The sequence below is a fragment of the Vipera berus genome, assembly GCF_964194415.1.
Source record: "Vipera berus genome assembly, chromosome: 1".
NCBI lineage: Eukaryota > Metazoa > Chordata > Lepidosauria > Squamata > Viperidae > Vipera > Vipera berus.
The window spans coordinates 345,722,452-345,748,508 of NC_138202.1; the positions used below are offsets into that span (position 1 = coordinate 345,722,452).

Below are 26,057 nucleotides of genomic sequence, written 5' to 3' on the forward strand. Positions count from 1 at the left end.
GCAGCCCACATTGTATCCTGGCAGGCCCCTTGTAGGAACTATTGCTGCTGTATTTCAGGAATTAGAAAACACAGTTAGTGAAAGTAGCAACTACTGTTTAAAAGTGGAAAGAAAGGGAGAGAGCAGAGCCATGGTGATTTTCCCCAGCACTCCATTGTAGACAGGGATATCTGTTTTGGACTTATTTTTGATTGGTGGTCTGATGTTAATTTTGGAGTTAATAATAATAATAATAATAATAAACCTTTATTGTCAAAGTACCACATGTGTACATTGAGATTAGCTGAGCCTCCCCCCCCCCCGTGCTCTCTCCCCCCAACAAACCCTCCATCCTACCACACCGTGTGAACCAACTACACCACACACCGGCCTCCCAAGTCAATTCTGCATATGTTCACAGAGATTATGTCCCATTTAAAAGCCTAACAGCCCACGGATAAAAGCTGTTTTTCAGCCTGTTGGTACGGCTGGCTATATTCCTATATCTCCTACCAGATGGTAGGAGAGTAAAGAGATACCATCCAGGGTGTGAGTCATCCCTGAGAATCTTCCTCACTCTTCCAAGGCAACGAGCCCTGGCGATGTCATCCAGTGGTGTCAGGGGACAGCCCACAATGTCTTGTGCTGTGCCCACTACCCTCTGTAATACTTTCCTATCCGCGGCTGTCAGACCAGCATACCAAACCACAATACCATACGAGATGACGCTCTCTATAGTAGACCGGTAAAAGAGGGTCATTAGCCGTTGTTCTACCCTGTTCTTCTGAAGACCCTAAGAAAGTGAAGCCTCTGTTGGGCCTTTCTAGTATTTAGTATTTAGTATTTAGTATATTTGTATACCGCCCTTCTCCCGAAGGACTCAGGGCGGTGAACAGGGCACATATAAAAATACAGAATACAAAAATTAAAAAAGAATTAAATAGGAGCCCGAGCTAAAACAATAGATGGTAATAAAAAATCCACAATAAAAACCTAAACCCATCCCCCATCAGGCCAGGCCGGCTTGTTCGAACAAATAAGTCTCCAGACCGCGTCGGAAGGAGCGAAGGTCAGGTGCCATCCGGAGCTCAACCGGCAGCTGATTCCATAAAGCCGGGGCGCCCACAGAGAAGGCCCTCCCCCTGGGGGCCACCAGCCGACATTCTCTGACCGGTGGCACCCTGAGGAGGCCCTCTCTGTGGGAATGCACAGGGCGGAGGGAAGTTGACGCCGGCAGCAGGTGATCCCCGAGGTACTCCGGACCCATGCCATGTAGGGCTTTGAAAACCATTACCAAAACCTTGAATCTCACCCAGAAGACAACTGGTAGCCAATGCAGCTCGCGAAGCAAAGGTGTAACATGGGAGTATCGGGAAACTCCCAAGACAACTCTCGCGGCTGCATTCTGTACCAGCTGGAGCCTCCGAGTGGTCTTCAAGGGAAGCCCCATGTAGAGAGCATTGCAGTAGTCCAGACGAGAGGTCATGAGCGCATGAGTGACCGTACACAGGGCATCCCGGTCTATATAGGGCCGCAACTGGCGCACCAGGCGAACCTGGGCGAAAGCCCCCCTAGTCACAGCCACTATATGATCTTCCAAAGTAAGCCGCGAATCTAGGAGGACTCCCAAGTTGCGAGCCCTATCTACGGGGGGTAAAAGCTCACCCCCCATGGAAAGAGGTGGAATATTCTGAATATCCCGGGATGCCGGTATGCACAGCCACTCAGTCTTGTCGGGGTTGAGCTGAAGCCTGTTCCTCCCCATCCAGACCCGAACCACCTCCAGGCAACGGGACATCACGTCGAGGGCATCACTGGGGTGGTTTGGGGTCGAAATGAAAAGCTGGGTATCATCAGCATACTGATGATACCCAACTCCAAAACCACGAATGATCTCACCCAGCGGTTTCATGTAGATGTTGAACAGGAGAGGCGAGAGGACTGACCCCTGAGGAACTCCACAAACGAGAGACCTCAGGGTCGACCTCTGCCCCCCTGCCAACACCGACTGCGAGCGTCCCAGGAGATAGGAGGAGAACCACTGAAGAACTGTGCCTCCCACTCCCAAGCCCCTGAGACGCCGCAGCAGGATACCATGGTCGATGGTATCGAAAGCCGCTGAGAGGTCTAATAGGACTAGGACAGAGGAATATCCTAGCCACCTGGGTTGTGTTAACTTTCAAGGTCAGATCTTCACAGAGGTAGACTGAGCGTATCCCAATCAAGGAACTGCCAAACATACAGATGGTAAACAGCCCAACCAAAGAACTTCCAAGGCCACTCCCACCAACAGTAACAGAGCAAACCAGTAGTATATAAACTGAGCACAAACCATACACCTTACTAGCACTGATGATGTTACCTAATTTGGTAATGAAATGTCTGCAACAAAACCACCAAGCTCAGAGAGCACCAAGGACCCCCTAAGAAGAACCCTTCTGCAGCCTTTGAAGCCTTGTAAAATTGAAAATCTCTTTCCAAGGCTGGACTTCTATCTCCACTCCTGGAGAAGGAGAGCTTGGCTTTATAATGGCCAGACTTGCCATAAGGCGATATCCCAAATTCAAGGAAATTCCAGTTCTTAAATTGTCTCGGTTGTTCACATTCTCTTTCCCATTTTTCCTGTATTCGTTTTAGTTTTCTATTGAGAAACCTGGGCCAAATGCTTTTAGAATATGCACGATTCCTTTGGCAATTATTTAAATACTGTAGCATTTAAGAAATTAAGACACATGGGACAGGAGGCAAAAAAAAAATTGGAACTGGGATCATTATTAAAAGAGAATATAATGTTCAGATGAAACCAGCTCTTTACCAGCGGAAGAGATGTATGTAAATGCAAACACAGCCTCCGGTCCTTCAGTGAACCTTGCATGGTGTTAAATTAGATCCTTTTCTGCATTCCATTAAATAATACATAATGACTCATTTTGGAGCGTTAGGCTAGGTTAAAATAACAGCTGCTATAAATCCTTAATTATGAAAGCACACAATAACGGTGGAATAAGATTTAGTCACTTGTGGTAGGGAAAAATTTTAAGAATTTCTGCAGGTAGCTACAGTATGTGGAGAGAATGCAGTGAGGCTTTAAAAACTTGAATAGGCATTAGTAAAAAAAAGAAAGAAAGAAAAAGCGAGCTGTTCCTAATTTCAAGGCTTTATTTTAACTCCTGCTGCTCAAGTAAAAGAGATTTGGAGCTAGTTCCTTGTCAGGGAGGAAGCAGCAAAAAGCCTAATTGTTCTTCTACCTTGAGAAGAATAAAAAACGTTTGCAAATCTCCTGGAACAAGTTTGGGAGATCTGTGATTCAGAGCTAAATACCAGCCCTCAAACTCTTCCTTGTGGGCACTCTGCAGCACCTCTCCTGCCCATAACTGCCAAATTAACCATAGGGTTTCCCACTATTTTGAGGGAGAAAGCAAACAGTAATTGTCTTGTAAATCGTAAAAATGGCTTACTGCTTTTTTTAAAAAAAAAAAGCATTAAAAGATCTTAGCAAAACCACAGGAAGTCCCATCCAGTCATATTTCAGACACATCCACTAAAAATCATTTCTCGGATCAGTGCTGACCTCCTTCTCCAAAATTGTTCAGTTCAATCCTTGGCTGCCAAAAGTTGCTCATCCTTGTCCTACAGAGATGGAGAAGGTTGAGGCAAAGACTGGTCTGCTTCTCAACAAGATTTGGCTTCTAGGAAAGATGGTTGGAAGATTTATGCATCTGTAAATTACTCAACAGGTTAGAACTGGAAGTGTCCGAGTACAAGCAGGGGTGTCAAACTCAATTTCATTGTGGGCCACATCAGCATTGCGGTTGCCCTCAGGGGGCTGGATGGGTATGGCCAGGGTGGGCGTGGCCTACTCAGTGGGCGTGGCTAGAGTGCATATGGCCTGGGTAGGCGTGGCCAGCTCTACATCGTTCACATCAAGGGTGCCTATGGGGGCCTGGGCAGGAGTGGGACAGATCTGAGGGTCCCTGGCAGAAGGAGGGTCTCTGGGCCAGGGCCAAGGCAGTGGGGGCCGTTCCCTCACTGTTTCCAGGATGGCTTCGCGGGCCACATGAAACCACTTCGCAGACCGGATCTGGCCCCCGGGCCTTGTGTTTGACATGTCTGGAGTACAGTGATACCTTGGTACTCAGCTGCTTTGAAACTCATCAAATCTGGTACTCAACTCATTTTGTCATGAAAGTTTTATCCTAGTACTCATCATTTGTTTGGTACACAACCTAGAACTTGTCAGTGTTGGCTGCCTTGTGACTCACTACATTATTCTATACGGGGAAAATTTGTTTGGTACTCATCATGCCTCCCAGAACCAATTCAGTACAGAGGTACTACTGTACTTTCCAGAGGCTATGGTGTCGGCCTGATCCAAGAAGCTTGGGACATCTAGAGGTATTGGCTGGGCAGCAAAGTGTCCTAAAAACAGAAATCTGTCTGAAAATGTCATTCCTAGACTGGATAATAGAGAAGATTCTGAAATGTCCAGCAAACATTATGACTTCCAAAGTCTATTTTGGCCTGGACATATATCACAGGTTCTGTGGAAGATTAAAAAAATGCATAATTGGATCTCAGATATCCCAGATTGGAGAAGGAAGAGAAAGAAAATCAGAATGCACAGAGAACCATCTTGGATTAGCACCTGCTGGGCTTTCCCATTTGGGGAAAAAAAAGATCCACTTGAAATCTGGCACAATTGTAAAACATTTGATAATTTTGTGATTTTATGTAAGAAGATTAAAATCTTGACAGATTTTGGAACGATTGTAAAAGATCGTGTCCAAATGTAAAATTGTAAGGTTTGCTTGTCTGGATATTTTGGGGAAATACTTTTTTTTTTTTTAAAGGATTGCAAACATCATTTTGGAGTATCTTGAATTATCTGGCACCTCCGGGACTTGCCTAAATTAAGCTGAAAAATTTAATGCAACCTCCACCATTCTGGTGTCTTCTGGCTCTATTATAACAGCAGTACGCAACCTTTCCAGCTGGGCGGATTGGCAGGTGGGGAGGGGATGTGAACACAAGCACAGCTTCATTTGTACAAGTGTGAGCACCCATCACTCACACAAATAGAGCTTGGTCTGCAAGTGTGAGCGTCCATTGCCATGCAAGTGGAACTGCACAGACACGTGCACTTGCCCACTATTTCCACAAACTGGTTCTGAATGCGCTGTGGCCCAGTAGTGGGCTGTGGCCCAGGGGTCGGGGACCCCTGTATTACAGGATAATTCCCATCATCTCCAGCAAGCATATTTATTGGTCACGTTCTCCAACAAGCATATTTATTGCTCATATTACAGGACAATTCCCATCATCTCCAGCAAGCATATTTATTGACTATGATGGGAACTGCCATTCAACACATCTGGAGAATTCCAGTATAGAAAAGGAATATGTGGCTTTTATAGGCCTCTGTTGTGATTCAGGGTCAGCCTGTGGGTTCGGCAGTTGGGTCGGACGATTCAGAGGAGGAGGAGGGGGGTGTTAGAGAGGTTGCTGAGGGTGTTGGAGAGCTTGCTGATGAGAGCCCTCAGCCAGGCCCCTCCCACCTGGTTACGACGCAGACCCAGCTGTGTGAGCCTGACAGCGTGGATGAAGATGACCCACAGCTGGCCCTGTTCAAGGACGCCCGACGCAGGAGGCAGTCAATCAGGAGTAAACAGAGGAAGGCAATGGGGCACCTCAGAAGGAGACAGAGAGAAGCCACGCCCTGAACTGTTTAAAAGGGGAATGTGTGAGAGGGCTGGTTTGCTGAAGGCAACCGTTTGAATAGCTCCTGTTTCATGGTTCGTGTCTTGTTTTTGCTCTGTTTGCTTTTGTGTCCATAAATTTGGCAGGCTTAGTTCCAGCCTCTGGAACTTCTTGTAAAGGGGTTGTCCCTGCCTTATCTGCAGGGCTGGTAGTAGGCTGGTACAGAACAGTCTCACCTTCTTCAGGTTAATCCTCAAGGCATGTATCTACCCTTGTGGTCTTTCAGCAGCCTAGAACGAGTAGTGGTTTAAAGTCTTCCTTTGTGGCTTAAAAAAAACAACCTGAGTAATTGTATAATGCAGATGGGTTATTCTCCTCCAGGTTGGTTTTTTTTGGTGTGTGTGTGTGTGTGTGTTTTGTTTTTTGTGGCTTTTGACTTTCAACCATTGTTTGAAACCCTTTTCTTTTTCTGTCACTGAGTCAGACTTACAGCTTGGCCTTTTCTTTGTTTTCTTTTTTCTCGGTAGTTTTTGGCCGTCTGCTTTTTTACGGCATCTGCTTTAAATATCTGTTGTGTTGCTGTTTTTAATCTTACCCGTCACGCTGTGTTGGTTTTTTGTTTTATCCCTGTTGTGGATGTATTTAGAAAGTGGTGTGCTATTTTGGAAAAGAAAGAAGGCAAAATGACAAGCTATCGTCCTATGTTCTACGTTCTGTGTTGTAAGATCAGATACTGGAAATTGAAGGCTTTTAATTTGATGGAGGGGGTTAAAAAATTAAAAATGAGACTCGGTAAGGCGGTGATGTGAGGAAAGATGCTTTTGTCAGCAGCAAGTCTTGATATGTAGATTAAGGTAGTCATCCAAACAGCAGCTATCGGTGTGCATTGTACCATTATACCAAACAGAAATTTATTCCTGACAAAAGAAAAATACTTTGTGGAAATTGTGTGGGACTTTTGACTTTTCGAGCCTTGCTAATTGCCTGATTCTATCTTTTAAAAAATGTAATACCTGATCTCCAATGAGATTGAGGAGGGGGAAATGCAGAGCAAGTTGAAAACCAAAGCTTAATTCACATTTCCACTTTTCTGGATTTTACTTGACATATTGTGTTGGGGTTTTTTTAAACAAAAAAAGATATCAGGGAAAATCTGTAGAAAAATGCATACAGTTGTGAAAAGTGTATTGTACAGGAGGAGAAAGTATTTGCAAGGATTGTATAGGAACAAAATTGCAAATAAATTTGTATAGCTATGGAGAAAGGTGCAGCCAAACATTTACAAAACTTGATGGGCACTTAAAATCCCTAAATTTTACAAACTGAATCCAAGAGATTTACAAAAAATAAGAAATTGAAATTGACAGATTATTTATTTATTTAACTACTCACAAGCAAAGAACTGTGGACAGTTTACAACCAATATGTAGTTTTGGACTGTGATATAATCCCACCCAGTGTGGCCAGGGCAATGGGCATTATAGATAGTCCTCAATTTACAACCATTCATTAGCAACCCTTCAAAGTTACAACAGAATTGAAAAAAACAGTCCTAGCTGTCTGTGGAAATTCTCAGTCATCCAGGTCATGGTTGTCCCAAAGGTGTTTTTTCACAGGGCAATTGGACTTTCTTGTTTTTTCTTTGAAGACGTTTCGCTTCTCACCCAAGGAGCTTCTTCAGCTCTGACAGTATGGTGAGGAAATGGAAGGATTTATACTCCTTGCAGAAAGCTGGTCATTTGCATTCTTTTTAGAGAATCATTGAGGCCACCTGGAGGTCTATCTGTGTCCTCAACTAGTCCGAGGACTTACAACCACCTCCCCATCCCTGCGGTCACATGATCAAAATTGGGACATTTGGCAGCATATATTTACAAGAGTTACAATGTCCTGAGGCCATGTGACCACCATTTGCAACCATCCCAGCTGGCTTCCAACAGAGTCAAAGGGGGAAGCCAAATTTGCTTAATAGCCACATGTTTTGAGTAATGACCCCAGCAAAAATGGTTATAAATTGAGCATGACAACTTAATAATCTCCTCACTTATTGTTATTGTGAAGAAAATAGGAAGGTGTATTAGATAAAAGCGGGATACAAATATCGGTAAATAAAATAAATAAAAATAAAATTGTAGTCATAAGTTGGGGATTGCCTGTATAATTAACAACAGAGGACTCTAAACCTCCCAATATCTAACCACTGAGGAAGACCTGGGGCAAGGTTTCCCAACCTGAGTAACTTCCAGATGCTGGGAATTTTGGGAGCCAAAATTGCATATCTGGATGCTGCCCTGGAAGCCTCTTTTGCATATGTGTTTTCTTGTTCCCTCTCTAAAATGCTTACCTGTGCAGAGAGAACAGATGGGTCATGGTATAGATCTTGACAATACCATATGGATGTAAAAAAAGAAAACTTGACATATATGATTGTATGCTTGTGTATGCATGTTGTGAAAAATAGCTTGAAACTTGACAATTCCATTTCTTTTTCCCAGGGTAAACCAACTTATGATGCCTCCAACTTCAGTGAAAGTTTAAGACAATGGTAAGTAACAAGAGCAAATGAGTAAAAGCATCCTAAGAATTCTAGGAATTTCCAGGGCCTGCTTAGAATTCTAGTAGATGCTGTTTTGGTCTCCTCCTCCTCCCCCCCAAAAATAGGCAATTTTATGATGAAAGGTTACTTGCAACTGAATAGCTGCATTCAGGTGAACAGTTACTAAGTCAAGACTAAAATGACAATTTTGACTGCAGTTGATTTTTGCTTGACCAGCTAAATACTGTAATGTCAGGAAGTCGTCTTAGACTACATTATAGCTTTCCAGTTCGTCCAGATAAGTTAGTCAGGGTTTGGATATAAAATCAGTTTAAACCATGGATTGATGCCCTGGTTGGTATCCATCTTTCTCTGCCAAACAATTTGCAAAACATGCATCAGGAAAAACTGAATTACAGGAAGTTACATCTACATGTTCATTTAGCCCATTTCGCTTGATTAGCCCATTTTGTGGATTCAGCAATTTGGGAATAATAAATTAACCTGAACACAATGAAAGTAAAGAAAAATCTAACAAAGTATCACTGAGCTACATGTCTGAATGCATCGACTAAGCTTTTACTTAGTTAAAACTCTAGTAAGACCACACCTGGAATACTGCAGCCAGTTTTGGTCACCATATCACAAAAAAGATGTTGAGAGTTTGGAAAAAATTCAGAGAAAAGCAACTAAGATGATCAAAGGCCTGGAGACTAAAACATACGAAGAATGGCTGCAGGACTTGGGTTTGGCTAGTCTAAAGAAAAGAAGAAATAGGGAGACATGATAGCAGTATTCCAGTACTTGAGGGGCTGCCACAAAGAAGAGGGGGTCATATTTTTCACTAAAGCACCAAAGGGAAGGACAAGAAACAATGGTTGGAAACTGATCAAAGAGACAAGCAACCTGGAATTAAGGAGAAACTTCCTAACAGTGAGGACAATTAACCAGTGGAACAGCTTGCCTCCAGAAATCATGGGTGCTCCATTACGAGATTTTTAAGAAGAAACTAGACAGTCACTTGTCTGAGATGGTATAGGTTCTCCTGCTTCAGCAGGGGGATGGAATAGAAGACCTCCAAGGTCCCTTTCCACCTTCTATTCTATTCTATTCTATTCTATTCTATTCTATTCTATTCTATTCTATTCTATTCTATTCTATTCTTTTCTATTCTATTCTACCTGATTAAGCGTATTGTGTGAACAGTGACAATTATACTTTCTGACAAAGCTAGATTAAGTCTGGCTATGAATTAAAAGGAATACATACTTTTCTTTGAAATACAAGTGAGTAATTCTTGTTTAGTGACTGGTTTTTAGAGATTGTTACAATAGCACTAGCAATAAATAGCATTTAGATGTATATATCGGTTCACAGTGCTTTACAGCCCTCTCTCAGCGGTTTACAGAGTCAGCACATTGCCCCCAACAATCTAGGTCCTTATTTTACTGATCTCGGAAGGATGGAAGCCAGTGGGGATTGAACTCCTGGCAGTCAGCAGAATTAGTCTGCAATACTGCATTCTAACCATTGCGCCACCACGGCTCATGAGCCACCACATTGGCTATGAAAAAGTAACTTTGCCTCTGTCCTCACATTTATGACCTTTGAGGTCTGTACAGCAAAGGAAAATCTAAGAAAGATCATAACATTTTAATGTTTAATTTAGCAACTGTTTTGCTTAATGAGTATGTTGCTGGCCCTAATTGTGGTCACTAAATGAGGACTACTTGTAGTTTAACTTCTAGTGAGTGAGTTACATTTGTATATCCCACTAAACTATTCAATATGGCCTTTCTTTCACGTTAGCTTTTGTGAATTAAACTAAGATAACCATTTTCTCCCAATATCTCAAAAAGGCATCTCTATAGCCCAATGCACATTAAGCTAAATGCAAAAGGAAGTATTAGGAAATGTTGAAGCCACTTAATAAAGCACCTTGCTTCCCATACACATTAGCTGGAGCTGTGGGAACTCAGAATACAATACTACATTAGCCCTGCCCATCAGCTTGATCTACTCTCTTAGTAATTGGGGCCTAGATATCCACTGTCTCTGATTCTGGTAATTCTTTTGAATTACTGAGCCTTGGAAGTTTCTCTGTGCTAGGCTTGGAGATTTCTCTCTTTGAAATGTCCTTTTAGTGGACACTTGGTTGGCTTTCTCTTTGATTATGTTCCAGAAGCAGCTCAGATCAGAACTTTTCAAAGGGCATCTAGGTCATGAGATCATTTTGGTTAGCCTTATCAGTTGGTTTTTGTCAGGATATATATCTTTGTAGTCAGTTGGATTATGTATGTTCTTGTGTTCTTTTAAAAAATGTTTGGAATTTGAGGACTACCCAGAGTCTTTTGAGAATGCGGCAGAGTATAAATGTGATAATAGATAGAAGAGAGAGAGAGAGAGAGAGAGAGAGAGAGAGAGAGAGAGAGAGAGAGAGAGAGAGAGAGAGAGAGAGAGAGAGAGAGAGAGAGAGAGAGAGAGAGAGAGAGAATAATAGATAGATAGATAGATAGATAGATAGATAGATAGATAGATAGATAGATAGATAGATAATAGATAGATAGATAGATAGATAGATAGATAGATAGATAGATAGATAGATAGATAGATAGATAGGAGAGGGGGAAAGAAACAATCTCTGATATAAATACATAGAAAGATAATGATAGAGATGATGATGATAGATAGATAGATGATAGATAGATAGATAGATAGATAGATAGATAGATAGATAGATAGATAGATAGATAGATAGATAGATAGATAGATAGATGATAGATGACACAGAGAGAGATCTGGGATAGATATAGATAGATATATACAGAGAGAAAATATAGAAGTCAACATCTTCCCTCTGTAGTAAACAGCCACATTGTACTCTTTCAATAAGGAAACCCAACATTCAGCATTGGGTTTGTGCTTTAAATGATCAGTTAGTTATTCACAAAGTCTGAGGGGACATTTTCAACAGAAACCTAAATATATTTTTCAAGCTAGTCCAGCAATTTGCAGCCTGTTGGATTCTGGCCACGGCCGCTTTAATGGTCCAAGCCAGTACAAAAGAATGGGCTGTAGAGTTGACTGTCTCTGTGACAGCATCTGTATCTTTCTCCCCACAATAACAGTTCTTCTTTGTTTCCTTCCTTGCAGCTGACATCTCGGGCAATGAAGGCAATCTTTCGTAGCTGCCACTAAACCCCAAAATGAGCACCTGTGGAAGACACCCCCCCCCTCATCCTCCTCCCTCCCCATGCTTGGAGCCAGAGGAAATCCAGACTGTCAGACACAATGGATTGGTGGTGCTTCAGCAGAATGAAGGTGTTCTCTGGACACAAAGAGAGCCTTGTAGTCTGCAGAGGCATGGATGACAACTTGCTCCCAATCTGGATGGATGCTTCTAGCTGATTCTTTCATCCTCCCATCTCCCAAAAAGAGACATCTGGAGAACTGAATATACTTTATTTTCAACCAAGGAAGACACCCACGTCTGCCAACAGAGCAAACATCTAACACTATTTAACACACTTGGTTTGGTCAGCAATCCTGTCTTTAGATACCAGCCCCCCGCCCCCCCCCAAAAGCAATGTTTTGCCTTCTGATTACAGCTCCCCAGATATGTTTTCTGCTCTTTAATAATGTGATAGGGTACCATTTTTTCTGGCAAGATACCAAAAAGATTGGATTAGATGGATAGGGTTGGGTTTTTTGTTTTTTTGTTTTTTGCTTTACATAAGACTGTCATTTGCACTAACAGTTTCATGCTGGAGCTACCTCAGATCTATCAGTTGTGGGTTTTTTTAGTCCAGCATGACTTGGAGATTTATAATTTTCCAAGGGGAATGTCAGATTTTTTTTTCAAGTCTCTTGAGACATGACAACAAAAATAACAATGACTAGACTGACCATTGTCAGTGGCAAAATCCTCTCTCTCTTTTTTTTAGAGAGAGAGAACTGTTGTTTTTCTGTTTACAACAGGCTAGAGCAGAGAAGAACGGCCTTGAAATTCCACCCTGGAGTTTGGGTAGAAATTGAAATACTTTGCTCATGATCCTGATGGAGTTGACTTCTGTTTCTGAGAAGGTGGGAGGCAGGCTTTGAGAAAGGACATGTGGCTATGAAGCCCTGTTAATCCCAACCAGTCCTCTGATTTTCTCATCTCCGTTCCATGAGATCTCTAGGAAACTGACAGCCTTCCAGACGTCAAAAGTAGAGACAGAGCAGAAATTAGTTCCATCTGATATGGATCTTGGCTACAGTTAGTTTCAAACAGCAGATTTTAATAGACTTTTCTCACATACACGTGCCATACATACGCAGTTTTCATTAACTCGTTTTCAGCATAGATAGTTGCTCCACACTGTAGGACTGTTTCCTTTCCTGCCCCTGTAGAGTTATCCAAACTGCATCGTTCAGTTCAGCTGCTCTCATTCTGAAGCTGAAATGTTGCAGGACCATCATCAATGTCTGGAATCCTCTAGCTCCTTCTAAACTTCACCGGCCCTAAATTGTTCCCAATTTAGCATGTAGCTTTTTTCCAGATCATTGTAGGGAATCTAAACAGCACTAAAGAAAGCAGACTAACCCAGCACTGGATCCAATAATGCCAGCAAGAGACCTCCCAGCCAAGGAAGAGAGTCAATTCCAACGGATATGGCCAGTCCTTCTGAAACTCAAGATTGCTCACCTGAATCCCATTTAGCAGAAAAAAGCGTTTTGTTTTGGTCCTCTGCTGGCCCAGATGGAAGGATCGCAAAAATTGTAAAACTAGGCAAAAGATTTGACTGGGGATGCTAAATCAGGCTTTGAGAGAATGAGAACTAGTGACCAGGCTTGGAGTTTATACCAAAGTGGAAGAAAAAAAGGGTCTTTCTTGAGCAGCCATCTATAAATATTGAAAAGGACCTGTTTTCTGTTGTCTATGAATCTCGGTCATGAAAGGAAGTCAACCAAGTGTCTTGCCCAGCTATCGCCCTAAATGAGACTAATTCATTTTCAAAGATCCCAGCAAGATGAGAAGTGACTCCACTTCCAACTCCCCCTTCCATCTTCCAGCAGGGCCTGATTTGGAGGAAGTGGCATTCTTGTTCTCAGACTTTTCACAAAAAAGAGACATTTAATGATCACTTTGACAAGTGGAAAGCGTGATACTAATGTTTTTCTTGTTATACAAGGCAGGACTCGAATTGTTTTTTCTGATTTTCTTTCAGAAGCAAAATTGAACAACAAATGGCTATTTTATTTTTTAAAGGACAGCGAAATTGATTATGGATCTCAGAGTATAAGAACAAAACAGTCAAATATATATATAAATGAATATATATATAGATATATATAGATATATGTATACACATACATAATGTAAATTAAGAAATAAAACATATTTAAACAGTGGATGCTGGTGTTTTCATTTTTCCTGTCACTGCTGCTGTTCTGCACTCTGCGCTGTGTGAATTTACACTATGAGGATGAGCACAACAGTTGATGTTGGCTTTGAAATGCAACCACCAAAGCCTACAGGAGCTTCTGCCAAGTTGAAAGCAGAGGAGGGTTGCCAAATTGTGTTTGTGTATGTGTGTTTAAGAGGGACTTCCCTTGGTTTTTCACAACCTGACATGTTGACCAGCAGTTTCTACAGAATATGGAAAGCCACATAATCCACATTAAAAACTTGCCGATTTTGAGGAAACCTATCACCGTATAGGTAAAGGTAAAGGTTCCCCCGCACATGTGTGCTAGTCATTTCTGACTCTAGGGGCCGGTGCTCATCTCCATTTCAAAGCCGAAGAGCCAGCGCTTGTCTGAGGACGTCTCCGTGGTCATGTGGCCGGCATGACTAGATGCCAAAGGCGCACGGAACACTGTTACCTTCCCACCGTAGTGGTCCCTATTTTTCTACTTGCATTTTTTATGTGCTTTCGAACTGCTAGGTTGGCAGAAGCTGGGACGAGTAACAGGCGCTCACTGTTACGCGGCACTCGGGATTCCACCTGCCAAACTGCCGACCCTCTGATCGACAAGCTCAGCGTCCTAACCCACTGAGCCACCCTTTTTATCACTGTATACTAATTGTTAATTCAATCCAACGCAGGATTGAAAACGGGTATTTTCTGCTTCTGTTCTTTATATACTGTACAGACACAAAAGAAGGCAGGGTCAACTGTTGACATGCCTAAAACATACCAAGTTAGTTCTAAAGATACTAGATTATTGTTTTAAAAGCTTCCATTTCAAACTATTCCCCCCCCATCCCAAAGCATCCTAATTCTTCTCTCCTTTCATTCCAGCTTCTGTCGGGGTCCTTGGTGCTCTCTGAGCTTGGTTGTTTTCCTGCAGATGTTTCATTACACAACAAGGAACCCACAGTTCAACCCTGATCTTACAAATAATCTCCTCTATGTTCTTATAAAGCATTATACACAACATTGCTGCAGACTATACATTTCTTGTATATGTTGGGAGGAGAGAGCATTATTCAGAGCAGTGTTTCTCAAGCTCAACTAATTTAACTTTGTAGACATCACTCCCAGAATTCCCAAACCAGTATGCTGGTTTGGGAATTCTGGGAGTTGAAATCTACACAGCTTAAAGGAAAAGCACTGATTGAGAGGATGTTTCTTTGGAGGGAAACCTACTGGTTCTTGCACCCTTAAGTAGTATGAGTTGCAGGGCTTTCTAGCTGCTGGAAAAATACCATTTCAAGCATCTAAGCCCTTTTAATATTTTCCATTTTCATATTAGCCTGATACATAGCATATTACACAAATTCAAATTTAAATAGATTGCAAGCAGAAGCACAGATTGAGAGTTCCAGAGGTCCAATATCCTGTGGAGGAAACTGATGGTGTTTAGAAGGGAAAGCAGAAGTTTAAGAAGAGGGAACAATTTCTAAATATAGAAAAGGTTTTCTCTGTTGCTCTAAGGAGCTGGATTTTAAATATTTGGTGGAAATGATAGAAAAACAGGTTTTTACTCATTTTTAATTCCTCTTCAAGAATAGAAGAGTGTTCTGGACGGAGATGTTTCAAATAAAGTAGACAAAGTTCTTCCAATGTAAATGTCCCTTGAATGGAGGGAACTTGGATAGACAAATTAAATCTCTACCTTCCACTATTAACTTTTTTTGCAAAGATATCTTCTGCCTGGAAAACCTCTTTGCTTGCTCAGAAAAGGGGAGAACATTCAAATAAGTAATACTTACTTTTTAAAAAGCTGTGAAAGGAGGCCACGATTAAGGTTTTTAAGAAAGTTGTAGCAAGGAATTAGGCCAATTCTTGGAAGGTAAATCTTTCAGAGAGGGTTAAAGCCATAGAATGCTTCTCATTATTTCCCTTCATGCTTTTTGGCTTATTTGACTGAGACACTATACAAGTGTACAAATCTAAAACAGGAACAGCCATTCTGGCCCTGATAACTACAAATCATCCATTTCCAAAGGCCTTCCAAAACCAATTTACGGTAAGTTTTTAATCTTTTGCCACCCTCACTTTGTGGGGCTGGCTGTTCCGAAAGAGGGGAACCTGCATTGGAATTGTTACACTTACTAGTCTGTCTCTCAGAGGAATCGGTTCCTATTTATAAGAACAGGAATTAAACTAGATGGATCTTTTGGTCTTCTTCAGAAAGCTTTCTCTTGTATTCAACAATTCTAAGATTCAATATTCCCTAAGTAGTGCCACAAAAAAAAATGCAACTCACTGTCAGAAACTGCTACCAGTCATTGTACATTTACAGGAGAATAAAGACCGAGAGGCTGGAGTACTACAGGTAGTCCTCGACTTACAACAGTTCCATTTAGTGAGCATTCAAAGTTACAAAGGCACTGAAGAAAGCGATTTATGACTATTTTTTACACAACTTCTGCAGCATTCCCCATGGTCACATGATTAAAATTCAGCCGCTTGGCAACTGACTCATATTTATGATGATCGCCGTGTCCTGGGGCCATGTGATCTCCTTTTGTGACTTTCTAAGAAGCAGAGTCAATGGGGAAGCCAGATTCACTGAACAACCGTGTTACTAACTTAACAACTGCAATGATTCGCTTAGCAACTGTGGCAAGGAACATTGCAAAATGGGGCAAAACTCACTTAACTATCTCACTTAGTAAGAGAAATTTTGGGCTCAATTGTCATAAATCAAGGACTGCCTGTACTGCTTTAATCTAGTGCAGGGGTAGGCAACCTTGGCTCTTTTATGACTCGTGGACTCCAACTCCCAGAATTCCTGAGCCAGCCATGCTGAGGGGAAAGAGAGAGGTTTCCAAGCTGAGCCATGTTGGCTCAGGAATTCTGGGAGTTGAAGTTTACGAGTCATCAAAGAGCCAAAGTTGCCTACCCCTGACCTAGTGTCTCTTCAGCTGGTTTGGGAAGCACAGATTATATTTTGGGGGAAAGTTGTAGGCATGCATGTTTCTAGACCATTTGGTACCCACAAGACATGATGGGGACATCTCTCAGATTGTCTGCAACCTGGGACTTCTCACTCTGCCCCCCCCCGGCATATTTGGAGTACATGAAGCTGGGAAACTGTTTTAGGTAATGGAACCAGACATTTAGTTTTCTCAGAAACAGCGAGCATATTTCCAACCTTTAATCTGCTTTCTGACCAACGTCTTGACTAGATCATTTTGCTAGCTATTTGAAATGAGTTGCTTCCTTTAGGGTACAAACAAGAATAGACTTGTTCCCAGTTTATTAGGAAAATTGAAGAAGTGGGGGATCTAATGGACATAAACCTTCTATGACTCACCTCACCTTACCATCCAGCAGAATCCCAAAACAGAGAACCATGATGCAAAAGACATTTAGAAGGAAAGTGACATATAATAACAGTTCTAAGCCTCTGTAAGCATTGGGAAAGCTAATGGGATAAAAAGGTATAAACCATTGTAAAATAAATGCATTTCTGAAGTATACTGCCCAGATTAGGATACTCTGAAATGCTACTAATAGCTCAGAGTCATTTGGAGCCTTGTGGCATAAACATTCAATACTTTTTCTGAATTTACATACTGTTTGTTTATTGTAATAAGTTTCACCCATTCTTAGACAGAGGTGCAAAAAGTACATTTTTTTCAAACACATCTGGGCCAAGGCATGTCATTTTAGTCTTCATTTTATCAAGATTTTTTAAAAAAATATTTTTATCTTTTATTCAGAAATATAACTTCTGTAGTTTTAACCCCAAGTAACCAAAGTAACATATATTTAACGTCATAGCTTGATATCTTCTATTATTAAAACCAAGGAGATGGAATTGATCCAGACGTTACAAGGAATTGCCCTAAAGCGCCTCATTTTCCAGGAGCAGCTTACGAATGTACACTGCTAAGACGAAATTAAAATATTCACAAACATTTTTTTCCCCCTTACAAATCCAGAAAGGGTGATGCCGTTTGCAGCTTGGCTCTTTTGGAAGCCATCCCAGATGACATGAATTAGGAGAGGGAAATTGCTCCTGACATCACAGGTTGGAAGTTCCGAGAGTGTTACAGCACTTGAGTCCTTCACTATCAAAATACTAGAGCAGACCAGTTTTAGTTCTGCCAGCTGCAATCCAGAAGCAGATTTCCCCCTGCAACTTTCAAAACACATTTCCCAGAAGTTAATAGCAACAGTCCCATCTGTCTCCAAAATTCAGTCAGTCCCTTTCTTCTTTCCCCTTGTGCTGCTGTTTTTTCTTCTTCATACGTCCACGCGGCCCGGCAACTCCTTTCGCTTTTCCTGGGGACTGAGCCGACTTCTTCGCTGGAGGACCCTGCTCAAACGTTTCCCCCTCGCCCTCTTCGGCCACTCGTTTCTTCTTCCTCCTCTTCCTTTTTTTCTTCTTTCCTTCGGAGGGACCTTCGGCCTCACCAACCACAGGGATTCTGCTGCTGCTCTCGGGACCTTTCTCCTGGGGCTGACCCAACTGGGCCTTCTTGCGGTTCTGACGTTTTTTGGTGGCTGGCAGGAAGCCCTTTTTCTTCCGCTTTAGGGACTCAATCACAGTTCCGTTTGCAGGCCGAACAGAGGCTTTCTCCTTCACAGGCCGCCTGTAAATCAAGAACAGGAGTGTTTCTCAATCGCAGCGACTTTTGAGATGGGTGGACTTCAACTCCCAGAATTCCCCTACATGGATGGCTGGGGAATTCTGGGAATTGGGAGTCCACACAACTTTTTTTTAATAAATATTTTATTAATTTTCTATTTTACAAACAAGTATTTAATAGACAACGTGTTGACTCGGTCCATTAATAATTCCGTGGTCCATATAAGCGTCTTCAAACTAAATCCAATGTTACACCATCCAATACCTCCTCTCTTCGGCCGGTAATAAAATTTTTTCCACATTAAGCAAATACAATACATGTCTTATTGTTATTAATAGATACACAGTTGAATAACAGCATTTATTACATAATATCAACGATATCAGTTTAAAAGATCTTTTCTAGCCAAAACATATCTTAATTGCATTTGCACTCAATGACTACAATCCCCATCAACCACACCAACAGGTATCAACTAACCTTTCCAAGACCATCCATGAAGTAGCAAGAAACAGAAATTAGAAATTGAGCATTTAGCATTTACTCCAATAAAATGGGTCAAAGGGTTATGTTAGGGGAACTGGAGAGGGGGAGAAATGTAAAGGGCCACCATCAGCAGGAGTACAATCAAAGAGGGTGGGGGTTGCAGGAGGTCAAGCCTTTTGTGAACTGTGCTAATTACCAAATTCATTTTCCAACCTGATCAGGAGGGCTAATGGGTTTCACGCAGCTTCCCTCCCTCCCTCCCTCCCTCTCTCTCTGTGTGTGTGTGTGTGTGTGTGTGTGTGCGTGTGCACGCGCGAGCGCCTTCAAGTTTGTGTTGACTCCTGGCAATTGCTCTTAACTCCTGAATTTTTTTTGGCATAATTTTGGAAATGGTTGCCCTTGTCTTCTTCCTTGAGCTGAGAGAGAGTAACAGGCCCAAGGTCACCCAGCTGATTTTGTGCCGAAGGTGGGACTAGAATTCATGGTCTCCTGGTTTCTAGCACGATACCTTAACCACAACGCCGAAGTGGCTTTGTAACTTACTTAAATCCCAGGAGTTTCATAACATTCCAGTAGATGTTGTCAAGTTGTATGGACTTCTCAAAATGTTCCTGTTGACCCAGAGTCTGGAGCACACCACGAAGCTCAGTCAGATCTATGCTGAATGCCTGAAAAGTAAATAAAGCAAAAGAATACTAGAACTGCATTCAATAAAGAAGTTGTTTAAAGTGATAGATGCAGAAAGCAGAATTGCTCTCTTTTCCCAGCAAATTCATTGAGAAAGGGATATGAATGAATGATTCACAGTCTTATTTCATTCAGTCACTCAATCGATGAATGGCTTATTGTATGTGTAGGGATGAGGCAGTCAACCAGTCTGATTCCTGGATTCACAATTCAGTACTTGCCATCAAAACAAGCATGTTCATGGTATAGGATTTTATCGGAATTAGTGGATTTGGATTAGTTCTTGGAATCAGCTGACTGAATGCTCCACTACGTGACAAAGCAGCATTCCTCTAGGGACCTTCTAGTCAGGATCTAGGCCAACGTCTGGAAACCTGGTGCCAGGCTGCTAATGTACACATAAATACATATTTTGATGCCTGTTGGCTCTCTGCTGGACACCAGCCTCTAGCATTTTTTCACTTCTGAGAATGCCTCTGGAGCCTTTTAAGTTTCTTAGAAAATCAAAGTAGTGGGAAATTGCAGGCCAGTGCTTTCTTTAGAAATGGGTACACCTGCTCTGAAAAAGAAATGCAGAAATTGGGTAGGAGAGAGCATCCCACAGAAAGGAGCAAGACTGAAAGTGGCTGGCAGGTGACATGTGTGTAATTGAGTGCTTTGATACATTCCCCACAGCAGCCATTTGATCAGCTTGCCCACTACAGGTTCTCAAACTCTAAATGTGTCCCCAAAAAATTGAGGGTACCTGAATTAGATGCTTAGATGTACCAATTGTGCTACTTGTTTTTACATGCTCGTACCCAACTACTGCATGAATATTGATCCAGAGTTAATTCAATGCAGGTGGCCTACTTGTCGACTGGGAAGTTGGCAGTTCAAAACCCAAGTACTGCATGATGGGGTGAACTCCTGTCCTCGTCCCAGCTCCTGCCAGCCTAGCAGTTCGAAAGCATGCAAACGCAAGTAGATAAATAGGTACCATTTCAGTAGGAAGGTAATAGCGTTTTGTGTGCCTCGGCATATAGTCGTGCTGGCCATATGACCACAGAAAAATGTTTTCGGACAATGCTTCCTCAGCTAGGAAATGGAGATAAGTACCATCCCCTAGAGTCAGACATGACAGGAAAAACATTTATCTTTTTTTAAATACTTACTTTAGAGTTCTTGGTGCTCTCTAAGCTTGGCTGTTTAGTTGCAGATGTTTCATTGCCCAACTAGGTAAGCTAATGATATGTCTGCAAAGAAACCATGCTCAGAGCTCCAAAACTCTATAGCTCAACTCCGAGCTACATACATCCTCCTCTTCTGGTTTTACTTTAGTCGTCCAAGGAGTACCAATTTGACTATCACAACTAAACAAACAAAAAACAGGACCATGACTTTAAGTGTAAGAAGAAGTATGTGAACAACGAATATAAACTGGGAAATATTGGCATCCCAAAGAAGAGCCAGATAGTAAGAATGACCCACATACCTGCTGGATCACTATTTTGATAAGGCAGCTCAACAGCTCCAGACACTTGATGACTTTCTCCCGGTCCACTTTAACTTTGAACTCATCCACTTTCTTCAATGTCTATTTTTTAAAAAAAAAATGAGAGAAATTATAACCAAGAAAATCATGAGAATGATTCCTTCCTCCTACAGACCCTTTTATCTCTGCATCATTCCTGTAAAACAAAATAAGGCTCCAACAACTTTATGAAAATATGAAGGTTCTTCATGCCAAGTTAGATTGCTGGCCTAACAACAACAACAAAAAAATAACGTTGGCAAAGACAGAAAAAGGAAAGAACTAAATTGAGCCTAGAGCTGGATTCCTCTCTCCCATACCTGAATTTTTTGGCAGGTTTCCTAATGAATGAGACTGGACTTCGAAAAGGCAAGATCTTTGAGACTCTGAAAGTCCACCCCTGGCTACGTTCCACCTATCCTCCCTCTGTACAGGATAAGTCAGGATCTATTTTTTCTTGAGAAGTTCCCTTTTTCATCACCTATTGTCCATTCTTCTTAATCAAAGAATGGAACGTTCTATATCTGTTCTATCACCGAGTTATAATGATCTTTTCTTATCTGGAGAACAAGGATACGTGCTCATGTTGGTAATCCACTGTACAGGGCTACTTTTTCAAAAAGCGAGAAATGATGTTCCATCTTCAAAGGATCTACTAGTACCATTTCTGCTTAGACACATGCAGGTAGTCCTCGACTTAACAGTTCATTTAGTGACGTGTGAATTTGGATCACGTGGCCCTGAGGACGGTCTTAAAAGTGTGAAAAGCAGTCATAAATCACTTTTTTCCGGTGCCACTGTAACTTTGCACAGTCATTAAACAAATGGTTATAAATGAAGGAGTACCTGTACAGGTGGGGAGGGTCTTTGCCCCGAGAGGCTTAGAAGCCAAAATTCAATGCGGGGAGTCATAGGAAGAAATGTGTTCAGAGTAAAAAAAAAAAAGATGCATTAAAGGAGAAAAAAAACACACAATGTGCATAAAACGCTAAAAGCCTTTTTAGAACATAGCTCCCATCAGTCAGACTGGCCAATAAACAAGGAGGAAGAAAATTACAATGCAAAAAACATTTGAAGGATGGGAAAAAGCTGGTTTTGCTGCTATTTTTATATACTGAACAAGCTCTTCGCTCCAATTTCTCCCTCACATACGAGAGCTGTTCTCTCCACGAGACCTAATTTCACATCTTATTGAACTTTGCCTGGCAGTTTTGGAAGGATTCGCAAATGCAAATGGACTCTGGCCGATTCATGTACCTTCTGGAGCCCCCATTTGCCAGTCTGGAATTCTTAAAGAACAACTGCGCAGATTCACAATAAAAATGCCTCTCCGGTGCTAACATTTGGCTGCCATCCCTGTGCTGCCTAGTGCCTCCTGGTACGCCCCTGGGATGCTGTGGGAAGGCCTTCCCTGAGCAAGGGAGGATGCCCGGTGCCATCTGTAAGCCAATAGCTCATGGGACCTGTCAGTTTTGCTGGAATGCAGCCTTAAGTCTGCAAGCAGGTTATTCCTGGGCTGAGTGATATAAGAAGAACAAGCCAAGAGACTGGCTTGTTCTTGGGCCAAGAGATTCTGACAGCAAAAATCTCAACAGAACAAAAGATCAAAATCACGCCAAGTACTAGTACCACTTTTTAAAGCCCTAGTAAGACCACACCTCAAATACTGCAACCCATTTTGGTCACCATATCACAAAAAAAAGATGTTGAGAGTCTGGAAAAAATTGAGAGAAAAGCAGCTAAGATGATCAAAGGCCTGGAGACCAAAGCGTACGAAGAACGGCTGCGGAACCTGGGTTTGGCTAGTCTAAAGAAAAGAAGAAATAGGGGAGATATGATAGCAAGCAGTATTCCAGTATCTGAGGGGCTGCCACAAAGAAGATGGGGGTTCACCAGAGCACCAGAGGGAAGGATGAGAAACAATGGTTAGAAGCTGATCAAAGAGAGAAGCAACCTGGAATTAAAGAGAAACTTCCTGACAGTGAGGACAATCAACCAGTGGAACAGCTTGCCTCCAGAAATTGTGGGCGCTCCATCGCTGGAAGTTTTTAAAAAGAGACTGGACAATCACCTGTCTGAGATGGTACAGATCCTCCTGCTTGAGCAGGGGGCTGGACTAGAAGACCTCCAAGGTCCCTTCCAGCTCTATTCTATTCTAAAATCAAACCGTGCCTGCTGTCCTCGCCATCAGATCAACGCTGCATTTGGCAACAGTCACAGCAGCCTCCACTGGGGTGAGATAATAAGAGGGGCCCTTTATTCACAAATACAGGCAGTCTTCGACTTACAATAGTTTGTTTAGTAACCCTTTGAAGTTACTGGGGAAAAAACTGACAGGATCATTTTTTCACCCTCACGACCACGGCAGCATCCCCATGGTCACATGATTTACATTCGGATGCTTGGCAGCTGGTTCATATTCATGACGGTTGCAGTGCAATAGCCTTCATTCTATGTATATGCCTGCTTATTAGGGCTTTCGCCCCCCCCAAGCGGCATTATTACAAAGTCAGCTTATTGCCCCCAACAATCTGGGTCCTCATTTTACCTACCTTGGAAGGATGGAAGGCTGAGTCAACCTTGAGCCTGGTGGGATGCGAACCTGCACTAATTGCAGGCAGCTGGTGTTACTTAAGGAGGCATTAGCCTACTGCTCCACCAAGGCTCTTCAAAGTCGAATTCAATTTGGAGCCACAGAAGTGTCACATTTAGTCTAAGACAGGGGTGTGAAACTTGCAACGTCATGTGACGTGTCGTGACTTTTTTGCCATTGCTGGCAATGGGGTGGGCGCAGTTTCGCCATGACGCAGTTTGACACCCCTGGTCTAAGACATTGTTTCTCAACCTTTGCAACTTTAAGAGGGGTGCACTTCAACATACTAGCTGGAGAAACAACAGTGGTCTAAGCAAATGCTTGCAATTCCACTGATCTGTAAGTGGAATCCCACTGTAGTTCATTCAAATTCAGTATAAGTAACTCTGATGTAATTGCATGGAGATACTGAACTAAGTGAATACTATTTTAGATAAGCTTTGCACATTCTCTCATTATTTATTTCCTCTTCCCTTGGCCTAGCTTCTTCTTCGGCTTGTCTCTTTACTATGTAATGCCTATGCAGGTAGTCCTTGACTTACAACTGGCCACTTAATGATCACCCAAAGTTACAATGGACTGGACAGTTCCTTGGAGAAGGCATGCTGTTAAAAAAGAGGAATTAAATCTGGGTAAACAACAAAGTGTGAGAAAAAAATAAAGACTGTCCCATCTTGACTCTCTTTATTGTAAGAGGAAACAAAGGGGAAATATTGTCAGGCTTTCAAGACTGATGTCAGCCCTTCTATGTAGGCCAGGCCAGGAAACACACCCACTAGATCTCCATTGATATAGGCTATAACAGATTGACAGTGCCCTCTTTCTCCCCCTTCCTCCTATACCAAGGAGAATCAAGATGGGACAATCCTGAGTATCTTTCTTACCTTTTCTTGTTTTCCCAGACTTAGCTCATACTTTATTATCAGGTGCCACATACTTTTTCCAAAGTCATCTCTGTTGCTCATCCCATCTTTGGTTTCAGCACTCACATTTATTTATTTTTTTATTTTAATTCCATTTATATCCCGCCCTTCTCTGAAGACTCAGGGCGGCTTACAAGCTTAGCAGTAGCCTTCATTCTATGTATATGCCTGCTTATTAGGGCTTTCATGCCCCCCCCCCAAGCGGCATTATTACAAAGTCAGCTTATTGCCCCCAACAATCTGGGTCCTCATTTTACCTACCTCGGAAGGATGGAAGGCTGAGTCAACCTTGAGCCTGGTGGGATGCGAACCTGCACTAATTGCAGGCAGCTGGTGTTACTTAAGGAGGAGGCATTAGCCCACTGCTCCACCAAGGCTCTGTGTCCTTTTCAACACATGAATAGGTTTAGAAAAGGAAAAGGAAAAAGATGCATATCAGGAAATGTAAAGTCGGATTTGACCCATCTTACCTCAGTAATTTGATGGGTGCTTTCTCTGATCAAATCTTCCCACTCTTTTCCCGACAATGAAAGCTTAAAACACTTATTCTGCAGGGCTTTCTGGAGAAGAAGACATGCCTGGGCCTGAAACAGAAATTTGGGAGGTGGGGGAGAGGGGAGGGAAAGAACGAAGATGGTGAGATATAATATTTCTTTTCAAACAACAAGCACAGAATTAACAGGGTAGTGGTTAAAAGATTCTTCAAAGCATGTAACCTTTATCTGTGATGCCTTAAAACAAAAAGAGCAACCACACAATCCAGGGAAAGGTGCAGTTTTAAAGGACTGAAGACAAAAGCCACAACTGTACTCCCTTGTTCTCCAAAACACTTTTGTTCCTTTGAATCTGATGCACTGCACAGTTCTAGAAACAGTTTCTCAACATTCCAAAAAAGCCACAGTTCAAATGTGGCCACAGTTATTTAAACCCCTCTGCAACTAGGTTTTCATGTTAAACTAAAACCCTAAGTACCTTTGCTGTATTTCTGATATTTATCAAACAGGCTAAAAAAAGGCAGCCTAATTGGTCGAAGGACTGCCATGGGACACCAATTGCAATATCGCTTTGCTCTGCATTTTTAAGCAAAACTGCCTCATTTATGCTAACAGTACTCAGATCAAAATTCAGTAATATTTTGCACTGCATATTTCTCCAAATTTGAGCTCTCAGCCCAACCCATCTCACAGGGTTGTTGTTGTGGGATAAATAGGAGGAGGAGAGTGTGTTAGATATGTTTGCCATCTTGCACTATTTGTAAAAATAATAAAAGGTGGGATACAAATTAAACAAAAATAAACCAATGAAATATGCAGAAAGATGAATATCAATGGAGAAAAATATAGCTACAAGTCAATATGGCTGCAGGTGGAAATGGAAAGGAAGTATGAGCAAACAAAGGAAAACCAATCTATTTAACTTCTATTAACACAGGGCTTTTCAACCAGTGGTACGGGTACCACCTGTGGTACATTGGCACCTGGCAGGTGGTACACGACAATCCTAGAAAAGTGGTAGCGGGGGAGGGGAATGAGCTGAACCAGTGATAGCGCCGCACAAGCCTGAGCGAGAGATGGCAGGAGCTGCAGGGCTCAGCGGAAGCGCCAGGATCA

The 26,057-nt window shown here is 42.1% G+C and overlaps 2 protein-coding genes across 2 annotated transcripts in view; one reads left to right on the forward strand and one right to left on the reverse strand.

Annotated features, from left to right (window-relative positions):
• The window catches only part of LOC308671550 (sphingosine-1-phosphate transporter SPNS2-like), a 156,276-nt gene extending 141,586 nt beyond the window's left edge, over positions 1-14,690 (forward strand). Inside the window, exons 12-13 of the mRNA XM_081333797.1 lie at positions 8,172-8,221; positions 11,366-14,690. Coding sequence (XP_081189923.1) covers positions 8,172-8,214 — 43 coding nt within the window. The 3' untranslated portion in view covers positions 8,215-8,221; positions 11,366-14,690. The remainder of the gene's footprint in view (positions 1-8,171; positions 8,222-11,365) is intronic.
• A 2,130-nt stretch (positions 14,691-16,820) lies between these two features.
• Positions 16,821-26,057, reverse strand: part of MYBBP1A (MYB binding protein 1a) — a 79,628-nt gene continuing 70,391 nt past the window's right edge. The window contains exons 24-27 of the mRNA XM_081345679.1: positions 24,918-25,031; positions 20,893-20,994; positions 19,275-19,399; positions 16,821-18,248 (exon numbers count right to left, since the gene is read on the reverse strand). Of these exons, the coding sequence (XP_081201805.1) occupies positions 17,855-18,248; positions 19,275-19,399; positions 20,893-20,994; positions 24,918-25,031 (735 nt within the window). The 3' untranslated portion in view covers positions 16,821-17,854. The remainder of the gene's footprint in view (positions 18,249-19,274; positions 19,400-20,892; positions 20,995-24,917; positions 25,032-26,057) is intronic.